The 13,837-nt window shown below is 43.9% G+C and overlaps 1 protein-coding gene across 1 annotated transcript in view; it reads right to left on the minus strand.

Annotated features, from left to right (window-relative positions):
- Positions 1–11,900, minus strand: part of DRC1 (dynein regulatory complex subunit 1) — a 45,909-nt gene extending 34,009 nt beyond the window's left edge. The window contains exons 1-2 of the mRNA XM_067703499.1: positions 11,684–11,900; positions 1,862–1,946 (exon numbers count right to left, since the gene is read on the minus strand). Of these exons, the coding sequence (XP_067559600.1) occupies positions 1,862–1,946; positions 11,684–11,832 (234 nt within the window). The 5' untranslated portion in view covers positions 11,833–11,900. The remainder of the gene's footprint in view (positions 1–1,861; positions 1,947–11,683) is intronic.
- Positions 11,901–13,837: the final 1,937 nt, after the last annotated feature.

Below are 13,837 nucleotides of genomic sequence, written 5' to 3' on the forward strand. Positions count from 1 at the left end.
ATACTTAAATAAAAGGAGGGATAATTTATCCTCACAGATTATAAATCTCTATATTGGTAAGATATTAATTTTTTCCCAAATTGATCTATAGATTCAATCCGATCTCAATTAAAACCCCAGCTGCTTTTTTTTGGTGGAAATTGAGAAGCTAATTCTAAAATTTATATGGAAATGCAAAGGGTCAAGAACAGCCAAGACCATCTTGAAGAACCACAAAGTTGGAGGACTTACCCTACCAGATATCAAGGCCTGTCGTGCAGCTACAGTAATTAAAATAGTGTGGAATTGGCATAAAGACCTTTGACCAACGGAACAGAATAGAGAATCTAGAAACAAACAAGTAGGCTCACCTGATTTGCAACAAGGGTGCATTGCAATGCAGAGGGGAGAGGATGATCTTCTCTCTAAATGGTGCTGGGTTAATTAAAGGTCCATTTAGAAAACAATGAACCTTGAGCCCCACTTTGACACCACACACAAAAATGGATTCCAGATCCGTTTTGGTCTAAGATTATAGACCCAAATGTAAACAGTAAAACGATGAGGCTTCTAGAAGAAAACTTTAAAAAGTTGGAGTAGACCAAGATTAAACAGGAAACAAGAAGAACTATCATTTAAAAAAACGATTGATAAGGTGCAGGACAGGGGCCCCTCCTGCCCAGGTCTTAGGACAGACCTGGTTGTTAATACCTTGATATTGAGAAAGGTAGCATTTTCTTTATACATTTCTCTTCAATGGCCACACTCTTCGTGATTTAAGTCCTAAGCGAAAGGAACCTGGGAAAGCTACTGATGAAAACAACGTTATCTCTCTGGTTTTACACTCAATTTTATACTCTAAAATTGAAAATATACTGAACAGTATATCAGTATTTTCAGGATGATAGCAGTATCTACTACAACAGTATTTTCAAGATTATATATAATACCCTTTTTATTCTACACAGAAACACTCAGAGATCACCAACCTTTAGATGAAGTACCCTAAGTATAAAGGGGTGATCTGGATCAAGAACCCATAATAGTTCAAAGTTCTTTCCACTACAATAAAATATTTTATCTTTGATCCAGTACAGCACAGGTTGTCAATTATTGCTAGATACCTCTATGCTCTATAATAATATTTCAGTAATTTGAATATTTTTTTCTCCCAGTAAATACACTTCAATTTCTGCTAGCAGTGATCGCTCTTCTCCACTTTTATAAATCCCATTTAACTTTTCTAAGACCCAGCTCAAACCCCACTTTCTCCGTGGAACCTTCCCTGACCAGGCCGTCTGGATGAGCTCTTTCCCATATCTCAACGCCCACGGTGTCACTGTGCATGCAATTAATTAAGTAAACGCGGCAGTGTTCCGGCGCGCTGCTTTGAACTACTGTTTATCGCTCCTGCGCCTCTAGCTCCAAGTCCTTTATTCATGTCTCAGGAGCCCTTGTCATCGCCACGGGAGAGCGATCAAAGACTTCCTTTTAGAGTTTATTGGGCACAAGCTCTGCCCTACTCCACAGCTACACCAAGAGGCCCTCGCTCTCCTAGAACTTACAGTTCCACTGGGGACACCGCACGCATACACATCTTCGAAAAGTCATACAAGGCAGAAAAGTATCTAAAATGAAACGAATGGTACAGACGGGAAGTCAAAGGGTTCAACCTGCGCCGCGGAGGAATTAGTGGAAGAGTTGGGAAGTGAGATGGTCTTGAAGTCTGCGAGGAGAGGGGAAAGGGGGAGGGGAGAGGACAGGAGGGAAAAAGAAGGGAGGAGCGGGGCTTGGCACTGTAGCCCACCAAAGGCACAGCACAGGAAGAGCAAAGCCCCAGTCCTACAGGACAGTCGCGACCCAGTAACTCCCCAGTTCTTACCAGTCTGCTTTCTTCTTTCTGTTTGTAGCTCTTGCTTTGATCTTCTTCCCTCTCCTTCCCGTCTAAATGTTCTCCAAGAGCTTCCCTGTGATGGAAAAAAGTAGAGAAACTGAAGTTACTTTTAGTACTTAGAGTCTATATTTTAAAATTTCATAGTACATCACAGTATATACAAAAATATATTCTATATGGATAAAAATTTGAATACTAAAAAAACACAATCGTAAAAACACTAGAATTAAATACAGGAGAGAACCTCTATTAGAGTAAGATCAAAGTTAGAAAAACGAAAAAGAGTGAAAGGTTTTACTTCCTAAAATTTAAACATTTTAGGAGTTCCCTGGTGGTCCAATGGTTAGGGCTCAGCCCTTTCACTGCCTTGGGCTGGGGTGCAATCCCTGGTGGGGGAACTAAGATCCCACAAGCCACGTGTCATGGCCAAAAAAAATTAACATTTTATCCTTGAAAGTCAAGGGATAAACTGGTAAAAGATATTTGACAAACTTCTGCTCTAAAATAGAATGGGATCCTTCAAATCCATACAGAAAAGACAAAATACCATTAACACAACATTGTAAATCAGCTATACTTAAATTTTTAAAAGTTGAATTAATTTTTTTTAAAGACAAAATACCAAATAGGAAAATTGGCAAAGGATGTGAACAAGCAGTTTACAGAAGAAATACAAATGGCAAATAGACATTTGAAGATATGTTCAACTTCACATATAACCAGAAAAATGAAATTGAAAACCCTGTGAGGTATCCTCATTCTCCTTTCAAGAGAAAAGATTTAAAAGTTGATAGTATCTGGTGGGGCAGAGGGTGTGAGTGACCATTGATTCATACTCCATGGGTGGGAATGTGAAGGGTCACAACCCATCCAAAAGGCAATTTGGCAAGACTTTTCCAAATCTTACACGGGCCTCCCGTCTGACTGAACCTTTACGAACTTTCCACAGAAAGCTTTCACAAGTTCAAAAAGAAATATGCACAAGAATGATTACTGCAGCACTCTCTCTCCTAGCAGGAATGTGGAAACATTCTACATACATGTTAATAGTTGCCTGTTTAAATAACTTGTGAGGCAACAATACAAGAAAATATATTGTAGCCTATTAAAAAAAAATGATGTGCTATCTAGCAGCACAGAAAGATGCCCACAATATGTAAGTAAAAAGAGCCAGCTGTGGAACAATATGTAAAGTATAATATAGATTTTCTTCTTAAAATAGGCTTATACACATATGCACAGGAAAAATCTTGGAAGGATTTATGACCAACAGATGACAGGAATTATTTAAGGAAAGAGAACTTTACTGAGGACTTATAGTTTCTACATTTTTCTATTGCATGAATTTTATAAATAGCACATATGTGTGTATGTGTTAATCAGAAAATAAGACCAAAGATGACGGGGGAAAGATAAGGTTCCAGATTCTGGGCTTCTTTGGGGGAGGTATGGGGGAATGACCCCACCAATACCCACCCCACTTACATGGTGGAGGTCCACTGTCTCCTCTGGCGCACAGAGGCCATGAGGATTCCCAGTTCTGCCTTAAGAAAAATGAAACCATCATCTTATGACTTCAACCATGGTGAAAGAAGCAGATGCCTTTCTTGACTCTTCATTCTTTCTTGACTTTTTCTCTCCCTGACTTCCACCTCCCTTCCCTTTGTTCAAAGGTCAGCACAGCCCTACATCGTGCTACACCATTTCTGAGAGCTGGAATTGAGTTAGCACCCCTCACCCCACTCCCAATCCAGCTGAAACTCTTTTTCCTCGTCATTTCATTCACTTCCATACCCTTATTGAACCTACTCATTGCCCTTACCAGGAAAACGATTTGTTTCATTCTACTCAGGGCTTCAGATATTGCCAGGCTCATGGTGTTCTCATTACCATCCAAAACACACTCACTCACCTGACTTTCTACTTTGACCACCAATTAATTACCACCTCTGTCTAAATAATCCTTCCAACTACTTCCTGGAGCAAAGACCTGTGCTTCAGAAAGAAAAATAACTATGCTACACATTCTTATCATCTAGTTTCAGCCTTAATCCCATTGCTGCCTTGTACTTATCATTTCTGACTGCCTAGCGCCACACTGTCCAGTATGATAGCCACTAACCACATGTGGCTGTTGAGCGCTTGAAATGATCTAAACTGAAATGTGCTATGAGTGTAAAATATGGACTAGATGGATTCTGAAGACTTTCAATAAAAAAAATGCAAAATATCTCAATATGATTTATACTGATTACATGTTAAAATAATATTTTTATATAGTGAGTTCAACAAGATAAATTACAAAAGTTAATTTCACCTGTTCTATTTTTTTAATGTGGATGCTAATTTACGTATTGTGTTTCTCTTGGTCGGTGCTGACCTATCGTATTCCCTAACGTTGCCATCCCAGGCTTCTCTCTCCTCAGGTTTGAGCTGGATCCCTCTTTCGGGAAACTGCTTCCCCACCACTGCCACCCATATGGGCTCAGTGGGAGCTGCCATCTTGAATAACCATACCTCCAGGCAAGTCATAGTCCTTTCTCAGGACTTAAAAAATTGAAACGTAATTGATTGTTCGGCTGGGTTTAGAGCTCCAGGTTGAAAACCGTTTTCTTTAGAACTTTGAGGGCATTGCTCATGGTCTTCTGGTGTCCACTGTTGCTACTTACGAAACCAGACGTCACCCTGTTTCGTAATCCTTTCTTTGTATGTGAGAGTCGTCATTACTATTGTCATCGCTGTTCACTCTGGAAGCTTGCAGGACCCTTCTTTCGGGTCTTGGTGTTCTGAACATGCTCAGTGGTGTGCCTGGGGTGGGTCTACTTTCATTCATTCTGCTGTCAGGTGGCCCCTTTCAACCAGGGAACTCAGGATCTTCAGTTCTGAGAAATGTTCTTGAATTCTTTCAGTGATCATTTCCACCCTTCTGTTTACTCTCTCTTTCTGGATCTAGAAAGCAGATACTAGATCTCCTGGACTAGTCCTCTAATTTTTTTTTTTTTTTTTTTTTGCGGTACGCAGGCCTCTCACTGTTGTGGCCTCTCCCGTTGCGGAGCACAGGCTCCGGACGTGCAGGCTCAGCGGCCGTGGCTCACGGGCCCAGCCGCTCCGCGGCATGTGGGATCTTCCCGGACTGGGGCACGAACCCGTGTCCCCTTCATCGGCAGGCGGACTCTCAACCATTGCGCCACCAGGGAAGCCCTAGTCCTCTAATTTTTAAAAAATCTTTTTCTCTACTAGTTTCTATCTTTTTTCCTTTTCGTTCTATCTCCCAGGCAATTCCATTACCTTTACTTCCCAACCCTTCTACTGTTTCCCATTTCGACCTTATTTTTAATTTCCAAGAGCTCTGTTTTGATCTCTAGATTATTTTAGTAGCATCCTATTCTTGTTTCATGTTTGCAATTATCTTTTCTTTTTTCTCTGAGGATCCTTTTTTTAAAAACTTTTATTTTTGGCTGCGTTGGGTCTTCATTGTGGTGTGTGGGCTTCTCATTGCGGTGGCTTCTCTTGTTGCGGAGCACAGGCTCTAGGTGCGCGGGCTTCAGTAGTCGTGGTGCATGGGCTCTAGAGCACAGGCTCAGTAGTTGTGGCGCACAGGCTTAGTTGCTCCACGGCATGTGGGATCTTCCTGGACCAGGGATCGAACCCGTGTCTACTGCATTAACAGGAAGATTCTTTTTTTATTTTTAACATCTTTATTGGAGTATAATTGCTTTACATTGTTGTGTTAGTTTCTGCTGTATAACAAAGTGAATCAGCTATACATATACATATATCTCCATATCCCCTTCCTCTTGCGTCTCCCTCCCACCCTCCCTGTCCCACCCCTCTAAGTGGTCACAAAGCACCAAGCTGATCTCCCTGTGCTATGCAGCTGCTTCCCACTAGCTATCTATTTTACATTTGGTAGTGTATATATGTCCATGCCACTCTCTCGCTTTGTCCCAGCTTACCCTTCCCCCTCCCCATATCCTCAAGTCCATTCTCTACATCTGTGTCTTTATTCCTGTCCTGCCCCTAAGTTCTTCAGAACCATTTTTTTTTTTTAGATTCCATATATATGTGTTAGCATACAGTACTTGTTTTTCTCTTTCTGACTTACTTCACTCTGTATGAAAGACTCTAGGTCCATCTACCTCACTACAAATAACTCAATTTCATTTCTTTTTATAACTCAATATGCCATTGTATATATGTGCCACATCTTTATCCATTCATCTGTCGATGGACACTTAGGTTGCTTCCATGTCCTGGCTATTGTAAATTGAGCTGCAATGAACACTGTGGTACATGGCTCTTTTTGAATTATGGTTTTCTCAGGGTGTATGCCCAGTAGTGGGATTGCTGGGTCGTATGGTAGTTCCATTTTTAGTTTTTTAAGGAACCTCCATACTGTTCTCCATAGTGGTTGTATCAATTTACATTCCCACCAACGGTGCAAGAAGGTTCCCCGTTCTCCACACCATTTATTTCTCCAGCATTTATTGTTTGTAGACTTTTTGATGACGGCCATTCTGACTGGTGTGAGGTGATACCTCATTGTAGTTGTGATTTGCATTTCTCTAATGATTAGCGATGTTGAGCATTCTTTCATGTGTTTGTTGGCGATCTGTATATCTTCTTCTGAGGATTAATGACAGTCATTTTTTCCTTTTTTCTCTCTTTTCTTTTTTATTTTTTGGCCGTGCTGCACAGCATGCGAGATCTTAGTTCCCCAACCAGGGATCGAACCCTGCATTGGAAGCATGGAGTCTTAACCACTGGACTGCCACAGAAGTCCCTGTCTTTCTTTTTTAATTGAAGTAAAATTGGTATATAACATTATCTAAGTTTCAAGTGTACTTAAAGACAGTGTTTTCATTGTGTTTTGTTGTTTTCTTCCTACATGGTCTCAATTTCCTCTAAGTTGCTTTTTTCTGTTTATTCATTTTGGTGTCTACCTTTCACGTTAAACACTTTCTTCAGACGTCTCAAAATCCTTGGCTACCTTTCCATGCTAAGGCGAAAAAGCTTATGAAAGTGCTGAGTGCAAGTGTGTGGTATAACAGTTGTGAACTTCAGTGCAGGACAATCTACCTGAACCATTTCCCGGGCAAACCTGATTTCAGTGTCTTCAAGTCCCTCCTTCTGGGCTGGTCAGATTCTGCAGAGGGATTTCTCCAGTCTCCTGCCTGAAAGGGGCATGTCCTGCCAGCATTCCAGGAACGGAGAGGGGGAGGCGCTCAGCTCCAGTGTGCATGTGTCCGTGGAATCCCTTTGCTTTTAGTACCATGTCCTTGCCTCCTCTCTGCCCAGCATCCCCCAAACCATGCATCCTCCATTTTACTTTCTCCAAACCTCCGGTCAACTGTGCAAAGTGGGAGAAATGTTCTTGACATCTATTAATTTTCCAATCAATTCTCCTTAGTTTAGTTCCTTCTTCACCCCTATCCGGGTACACCTGATGCTGCCTTTTGGAGGTTTATTGCAGAGGAAATGAAGGGGGCTCTCAGCTTTCCTCACTCCTAGTTTATATTTCCATACTCTTCAATCTGCTAAGCCATTTACCATCTGTCTATATACGTCCCAGCTTCCAAAATGTTGTTGCTATTGAGTCCCCCTGTTTTGCTTGACTTTGTGGGTTTATATCGTTTTTACTTAATCCCTTTAAATCTCATTTTTGATAGAGATCCTAGGTAAATGCTTGTGTTCTATCCACCATCTTGACTCAGAAGTGACATCTCTCAGGAATTTGAAATGTCAACTGAAAAACTAGAGATTGAGAGTTTTGGGTGCTTTAGCCATTAATCTTATTCTTTATCTTCATATGACATTTCATTCTGTTAACAGCTTCCCCTCTAAAACTACAACTCAATGACCCACCGAGATCTAGGCAGTTAGGGCAGTGGGCACCATAGGAAATCAAGGAGCCCAAGGCTAATTTTAAAACAACACAACTGACTAAAATCGGTCTGTTTTTTATTATCACCCTGTGCCAGCAACAGAACAATTCATAAAACACTTCTTTCTGAAAAATCTTTTGTTAATCTAAGTTCCAAAAAATTGCTGCAGTACTGTTGATTTTTAAATCTTTTTTTTTTGTAATTTTTGTGGGTTTTTAAATTTTTTAAATTTATTTTTGGCTGCTTTGGGTCTTAGTGGCTGCACTTGGGCTTTCTCCAGTTGCGGCGAGCAGTGGCTTCTCTTGTTGCAGGACACAGGCTTTAGGAGTGCGGCCTTCAGTAGTTGTGGCATGTGGGCTCAGTAGTTGCAGCACGTGGGCTCTAGAGCACAGGCCCAGTAGTTGTGGCTTAGTTGCTCTGCCGCATGTGGGATCTTCCTGGACCAGGGATCGAACCTGTGTCCCCTGCATTGACAGGCGGATTCTTAACCACTGTGCCACCAGGGAAATCCCTACTATTGTTTTTTAATAATATATATGTAAGCGTCAATATAGCACCTTTCTATTTCTTATCCTTGAAGGAGGAAGTTAATTTGTAGAACTTGCAATTATACAGTTGGTCTCTGACACACAGACTCAGCTACGCATAGGACTTAAAAAATTGTGTTTTGAGAGCACATTTGAAATGGTTCAGAACTGTCCCAGCTCACTTCAGCGCAGGGCACGTCCACAACCCCCCAGGTACTATATAGCCCAGCAGATTAGGGATTTGACATAAACAACACTAGCCCAGTTATTAGAAACATGAAGAAACTGAACCTGAGTTACTTCTATTCTGTCATTCTATACACAACTCATTCTCTAAGTCTTGCGAATTCATTCCTTTGGGAACATTTCTTCATATGCTTTTTTCTTCCTTTTTTTCCCCAAAACACATGTAATTTTTCTTTTGGCCACGCTGTGGGATCTTAGTTCCCCAACCAGGGATCGAACCCAGGCCCTCGGCAGTGAAAGCGCAGAGTCCTAACCACTAGACCACCAGGGAATTCCCTACATGTAATTTAAAAGTATTCATTGGGACTTCCCTGGTGGCGCAGTGGTTAAGAATCCACCTGCCAATGCAGGGGACACGGGTTTGAGCCCTGGTCCAGGAAGATCTCACATGCTATGGAGCAACTAAGCCCATGCGCCACAACTACTGAGCCTGCACTCTAGAGCCCGTGAGCCACAACTACTGAAGGCCCCGCGCCTAGAGCCCGAGCTCTGCAGCAAGAGAAGTCACCACAATGAGAAGGCTGCGCGCAGCAACGAAGACCCAATGCAGCCAAAAATAATTTTTAAAAACGTATATAAAAGTATTCATCCATTACTTCTTTCTCATTTTGTATTGTAAATTTTATTTTTATTTTTTAAAAATTACCGGCATGGTAATATAACAAAGTTCAATAAAAGAAAATGTTCATTGTCTGCTTTTCTTTTCAGGCTATTGTTATTATCTGTGTTTTAGAAATTACCTGCTCCAGGCGTCAAATTCATTAGGTACGCTACTACACCTCACTTAATTGTTTTTCTACCAGCCTCAACTGGCCATTCTATCTTATTCTCCTTGTCAGCGTTTCCTCTTCCATCAACTTCTAAATGCTGGGCTTTCTTAAGACTTAGCCATGAACACTTTTCTCATCCCTTTTTAATCCTCTTTCCCAGTGTAATTTAATTCATTCCTATTGTTTAAAATACAATCATAATGCTGCTGACTCTTTGCACTGGTCCCTCTAATCCAGATCTCTTCTGAGTTAAGACCCATACCCAACTGCCTAGTGGACATCTCAATTTTAATGTCTTACAAAATTTGACTTCCCTTAATATGGACAAAACCAAACCTTTGATTTTCAACTCCTGCCTTACTGCCCCCATCACTGTCTTTACCGTCTCAATAAAAGGTACTGCCATCTATCTACCCAGCTGTTCAAGCCATTCTAGCTTTTCCCCTGCGTTTCATCAGCATGTCCAATCAATCAGTAAATCTAGTCAATTTCAATTCCAAAATATGTCTGGAGTGTATCTGCTTTATCTCCAAACCACTGCCACTAACTAGTTCAGACCAACTGCATCTCTCACCTGGACAAATACAACTGCTTCCTAAGTGGACTCCTTACTTTCACTTCTGGCTCCTCCAAACCGTTCCCCAAAGAGCAACCAGAGTGATCTTAACATACTTAGAAATTTGAGAAATTCTCACACTAGGTCCTTGGCCTGTGGGTAAGAGCTATCATCATGTGGAAGGTCAAATGGACACTCCGAAACTTCACCCGAGTGCATGAAAAAGCAGTATTGTCAACTGGGGGAGATGGTGGGGATTAGTGTCACCCTTAGGGATCTCAAGGATTTGGGAGTGGTGGTGCCTATCAAATCTCCATTTAATTCACTGGTCTGGTCCCTGCAAAAACTGGATGGATCCAAGATAATGTCAATTACTGCAAGCTCAACCAAGCAGCAGTCCTGATCGCAGCTGACATGCAGGTCGGGTGTCTTTGCTACAGCAGGTTACTGTGGCCTTAGGGACATGGAATGTAGCCACTGATTGGGCCAAATGCATTATTTTCTACCTCAATCAGGAAAAAGGATCAGGAAGTTCACATTTACGTGGAACAGATAATGTATACTCACATAGGCCTCTCACTCACAGAGCCATGTTAACTCTCCTGATCTGTCAAAATATAGTCTGAATAGATCAGGACCATCTGAATATCCCACAGAACATCACATTGATCTATACATCAGGGTTGGCAAACATTGGCCTATGGGTCAAATCTGACCCACCTGTTTTTGTATGGCCCACAAGTGAAGAATGATTTTTACATTTTCAAATTTTTTTTTTTTAAGATCAAGATGAATAGGCAGAGCGCAGAGGATTTTAGGGCACTGAAACTATTCTGTACAGTACGGTAATGGTGGAAACATGTCATTATATATCTATCAAGATCCATCAGTTGTAGCAGATGTACCACTCTGGTGGGGAAGGTTGATAGTCGAGGAGGTTATACATGTGTAGGGCTAGGGGGTATATGGGAAATCTCTGTACTTTCCACTCAATTTTTCTGTGAACCTAAAACTTCTCTAAAGTATGAAATTTATTAATTTAGAAAAAAAGATCTAAATATGAGGGATATTTTGTGACACATGAACATTATATGAAATTCAGATTTCAGTGTTCTTTAGTAAAGTTTTATTGGAACCCAGCCACATCACTTTAGGGCCCTTGTGTCCGAAGGCCAGCAGACAAGAAGAGAAGCACCATCTTGGCAGGGCAGCTGACCGTGACCAGCAGGACAAGGTATAAGTGCTGTCACACTGCGAGGGTGTTCAGGGGGTCACGCAGGTTCACCTTTGTACCCCCTTAAGACAAGGCCACTCCGTCTGTGCATGGACAGGTGCGGCAACCCCGGCCTGAGAACGGTGTGGTTATCAGCCTCAGAGCCTGCAGGAAAAGGGTGTCACACACCCAGATAAGCCACTGAGACCAGAAGAAGTGATAGCCGAGGTCCACTCCATAACTACTTGTGGAAGGAAGGCAGGCTGGGAGGAAGGAGGAAAGAAAGACCTCGGCGGGCAGGTCATGGAGCCCGCCTCTTCAGGGTATGGCCCACAGTGCCTGGCGCAGCAGGCGCTCCATGAACATGCTGGAGGGATTATGATTTCCGTCTTTGACTTTACTAGTGTGTTCAATGTTTTAATATCCCATGCTTTGTTTGAACCTTCTGGTAGAAATGTTTTCTATCTTAACAAGAAACAAGGCCGGCTCACACGTAGGGCACGCCGCCCCCTCACCACAGGGGCTCCGGCCCGGAGAAGCCACCCCGTCATCCCCGCACCGCGTCACCGCACCCTGGGCGCTCCTTGGCGGGACCCGCCCAAACCCAGCTCACCGCCTCCGAGCTTCCAGGCGCGCCGCGATGCGGAGGCGCCGGGCCTGGATCCGCTCCTGAGGGTTATCAGAATGTATCGAGGGCCCGACAATCGGAGTGGCTAAATTCTCCTTCTCCTCCAGGACCCTCAGGGATCCCGGCGGATTCATGGCAGGTGCCTCCCGCCCCCAGGCAGCTAGCTCTGCCTGGACCACCGCCGGACTACCGCCTTGCTGCTAACAACAAGCCGTTGCTAACAACAAGTCGTTGCTAACAACAAGCCGTTGCCAGGGAAAAAGTCACCTAATCCGCAGCTGGCGTGGTTGCGCGCGCATCCCCTCAGGCTCTGCTCACTGGTGTTCCGAAAGCTATATCCCAGCTTGGGGCTTTATTCCTTTCTCCTGCAATTCGGGTAATCCCCACGAAGGCCCGGGGGTATTAACGGAGGCTGGAAGATTTAAGAGCTGCACCAAGTTGGGATTCGTCACTTACTGACCCTGATGATTGATTCTTCATTCATCAAATAAATATTCCTCAAAATCATATTCATCAAATATAATCGAGTGCCTACTCTATGCCAATCACTGTGCTAGCGCTGAGGATACAAGCGTTGTCCTTTCCTCATGGAGCGGGTAGAATAGTACGATCGCTCGGAAAGTTTGAACTAAAGTATACTGTATCCATCTACTCGTCGTCCATTCATTTTTGAGCTCCCATTGATACTTTGTGCATTCGGCCCCTATGTTCTCTAGAATATATCCATCAAGGAATTGTCTTCTGTAGCGGTTTTCAGTAGGGCTGAAACCTAGGACAATCCCACCATCACCACTCACAATCACAAACTTAGGAAAAGGAGAGCAGAGGAAAATGGTACGGAAGGCAGGGGTTGGGGGGAGTGAAAGTTAAGTGCACAGAAGCACGATTAAACTTTTGAGGAGTCCCTTAAGAGGCACCATTTTGTGTGTGTGTGTCACATCGCCAACGAAAAATTCATAGTGCTCTTACTGAGAATTAACATCCTTTCGAAAACAAGCTGGATAACATTTGGCAGAATCTTATCCCACTGGCCTGAGGTTAACTCGGGAAAGGGCACTGGAGCAGTAAGAAAATGCAGGTCCTAATCCTAGACCGGCCCTGCAACCTTAGGTATGCCACAACTTCCTGACCGTTTTCTCAGCTGTACTGCCTGCCTACTCAAATCACAGGCAATTGTGAGGCCAAAGAAGATAATCGCGTGGTGAATAAGACCTACCCAGAGGCAAATGGAGTTTTCTTTTTTCTTTTTTGCTTTCTTCATGAGCCTTTACTGGGTGTTCTGGGGGCAAGGGAGAGGTCCAGCCGCATAGAAATGAGAGGGGGTGGGTCTCAGGATGAACTGCTGGACTCCGTGATGCTCTTGGAATAAGTCACATCTTTACGTAGCCGCTGGGGGGGTCCTCTCTGGGTCTCTGGGGGTTGATTCCTCTCCCCACTTCAAGGGACCCTCTTGGCCTTGGCTGCCCAGAGGAGCCTGGTCCAGGAGGGTCTCCAACTGCAGAGATGGGGTGACTGGGCCTGGGGCTGGGGCAAGATTTGGGAGCCAGATGCCGCTTGCGGGTGGGGGGCCGGGGGAAAGAGATCGAATAGAAGCTTTGGCCCTTCTGATTCTTGCTGGGGATGTCCAGCACCTTCCCCTCCACAGGCCATGCCTCACTCTTCCTTGGGGGCCCTCCGGGGCTGGTATAGGGCATTGCTGTAGAGTGGATTCCCTGCGTCTCCGTTCCGGCAGCGGCGGCGGCCCCAGATCCGGGCGCCCAGAGCAAAAGCAGCCACGGCCACCGCCCCCGGTCACCAGCAGCGCGGAGAGTCCTGGGGGGCTGTGGTGGTTTGTGGGCGGTCTGACTGGGGGCGGGGCACGGTGGGAGGAGGGCGGGGCTGGAGGTGGGATCGGAGTTTTCTTTTTTAAATTAATTTTTCCAAGTGTACAAGTGGTAGGGAGATTTAGGAGTGCCAAAATCTTGGAGCAGTCAAGAGTCCAACACCTGCCTGGATCCTTGTCCCATATCTAGCTGGGGTGAGGAGTCTGGAGGGCGGGGGTGGGGAACGAGTTTTCTTCGGGCCTCAATCTCTCTCCTTTAGTTGTGACCTCCAGCTTTAAACTTCCCTAGGGGCTGAGGAATCAGAGGCAAGATATAG

Source organism: Pseudorca crassidens, chromosome 14 (genome assembly GCF_039906515.1).
Source record: "Pseudorca crassidens isolate mPseCra1 chromosome 14, mPseCra1.hap1, whole genome shotgun sequence".
Taxonomy (NCBI): domain Eukaryota; kingdom Metazoa; phylum Chordata; class Mammalia; order Artiodactyla; family Delphinidae; genus Pseudorca; species Pseudorca crassidens.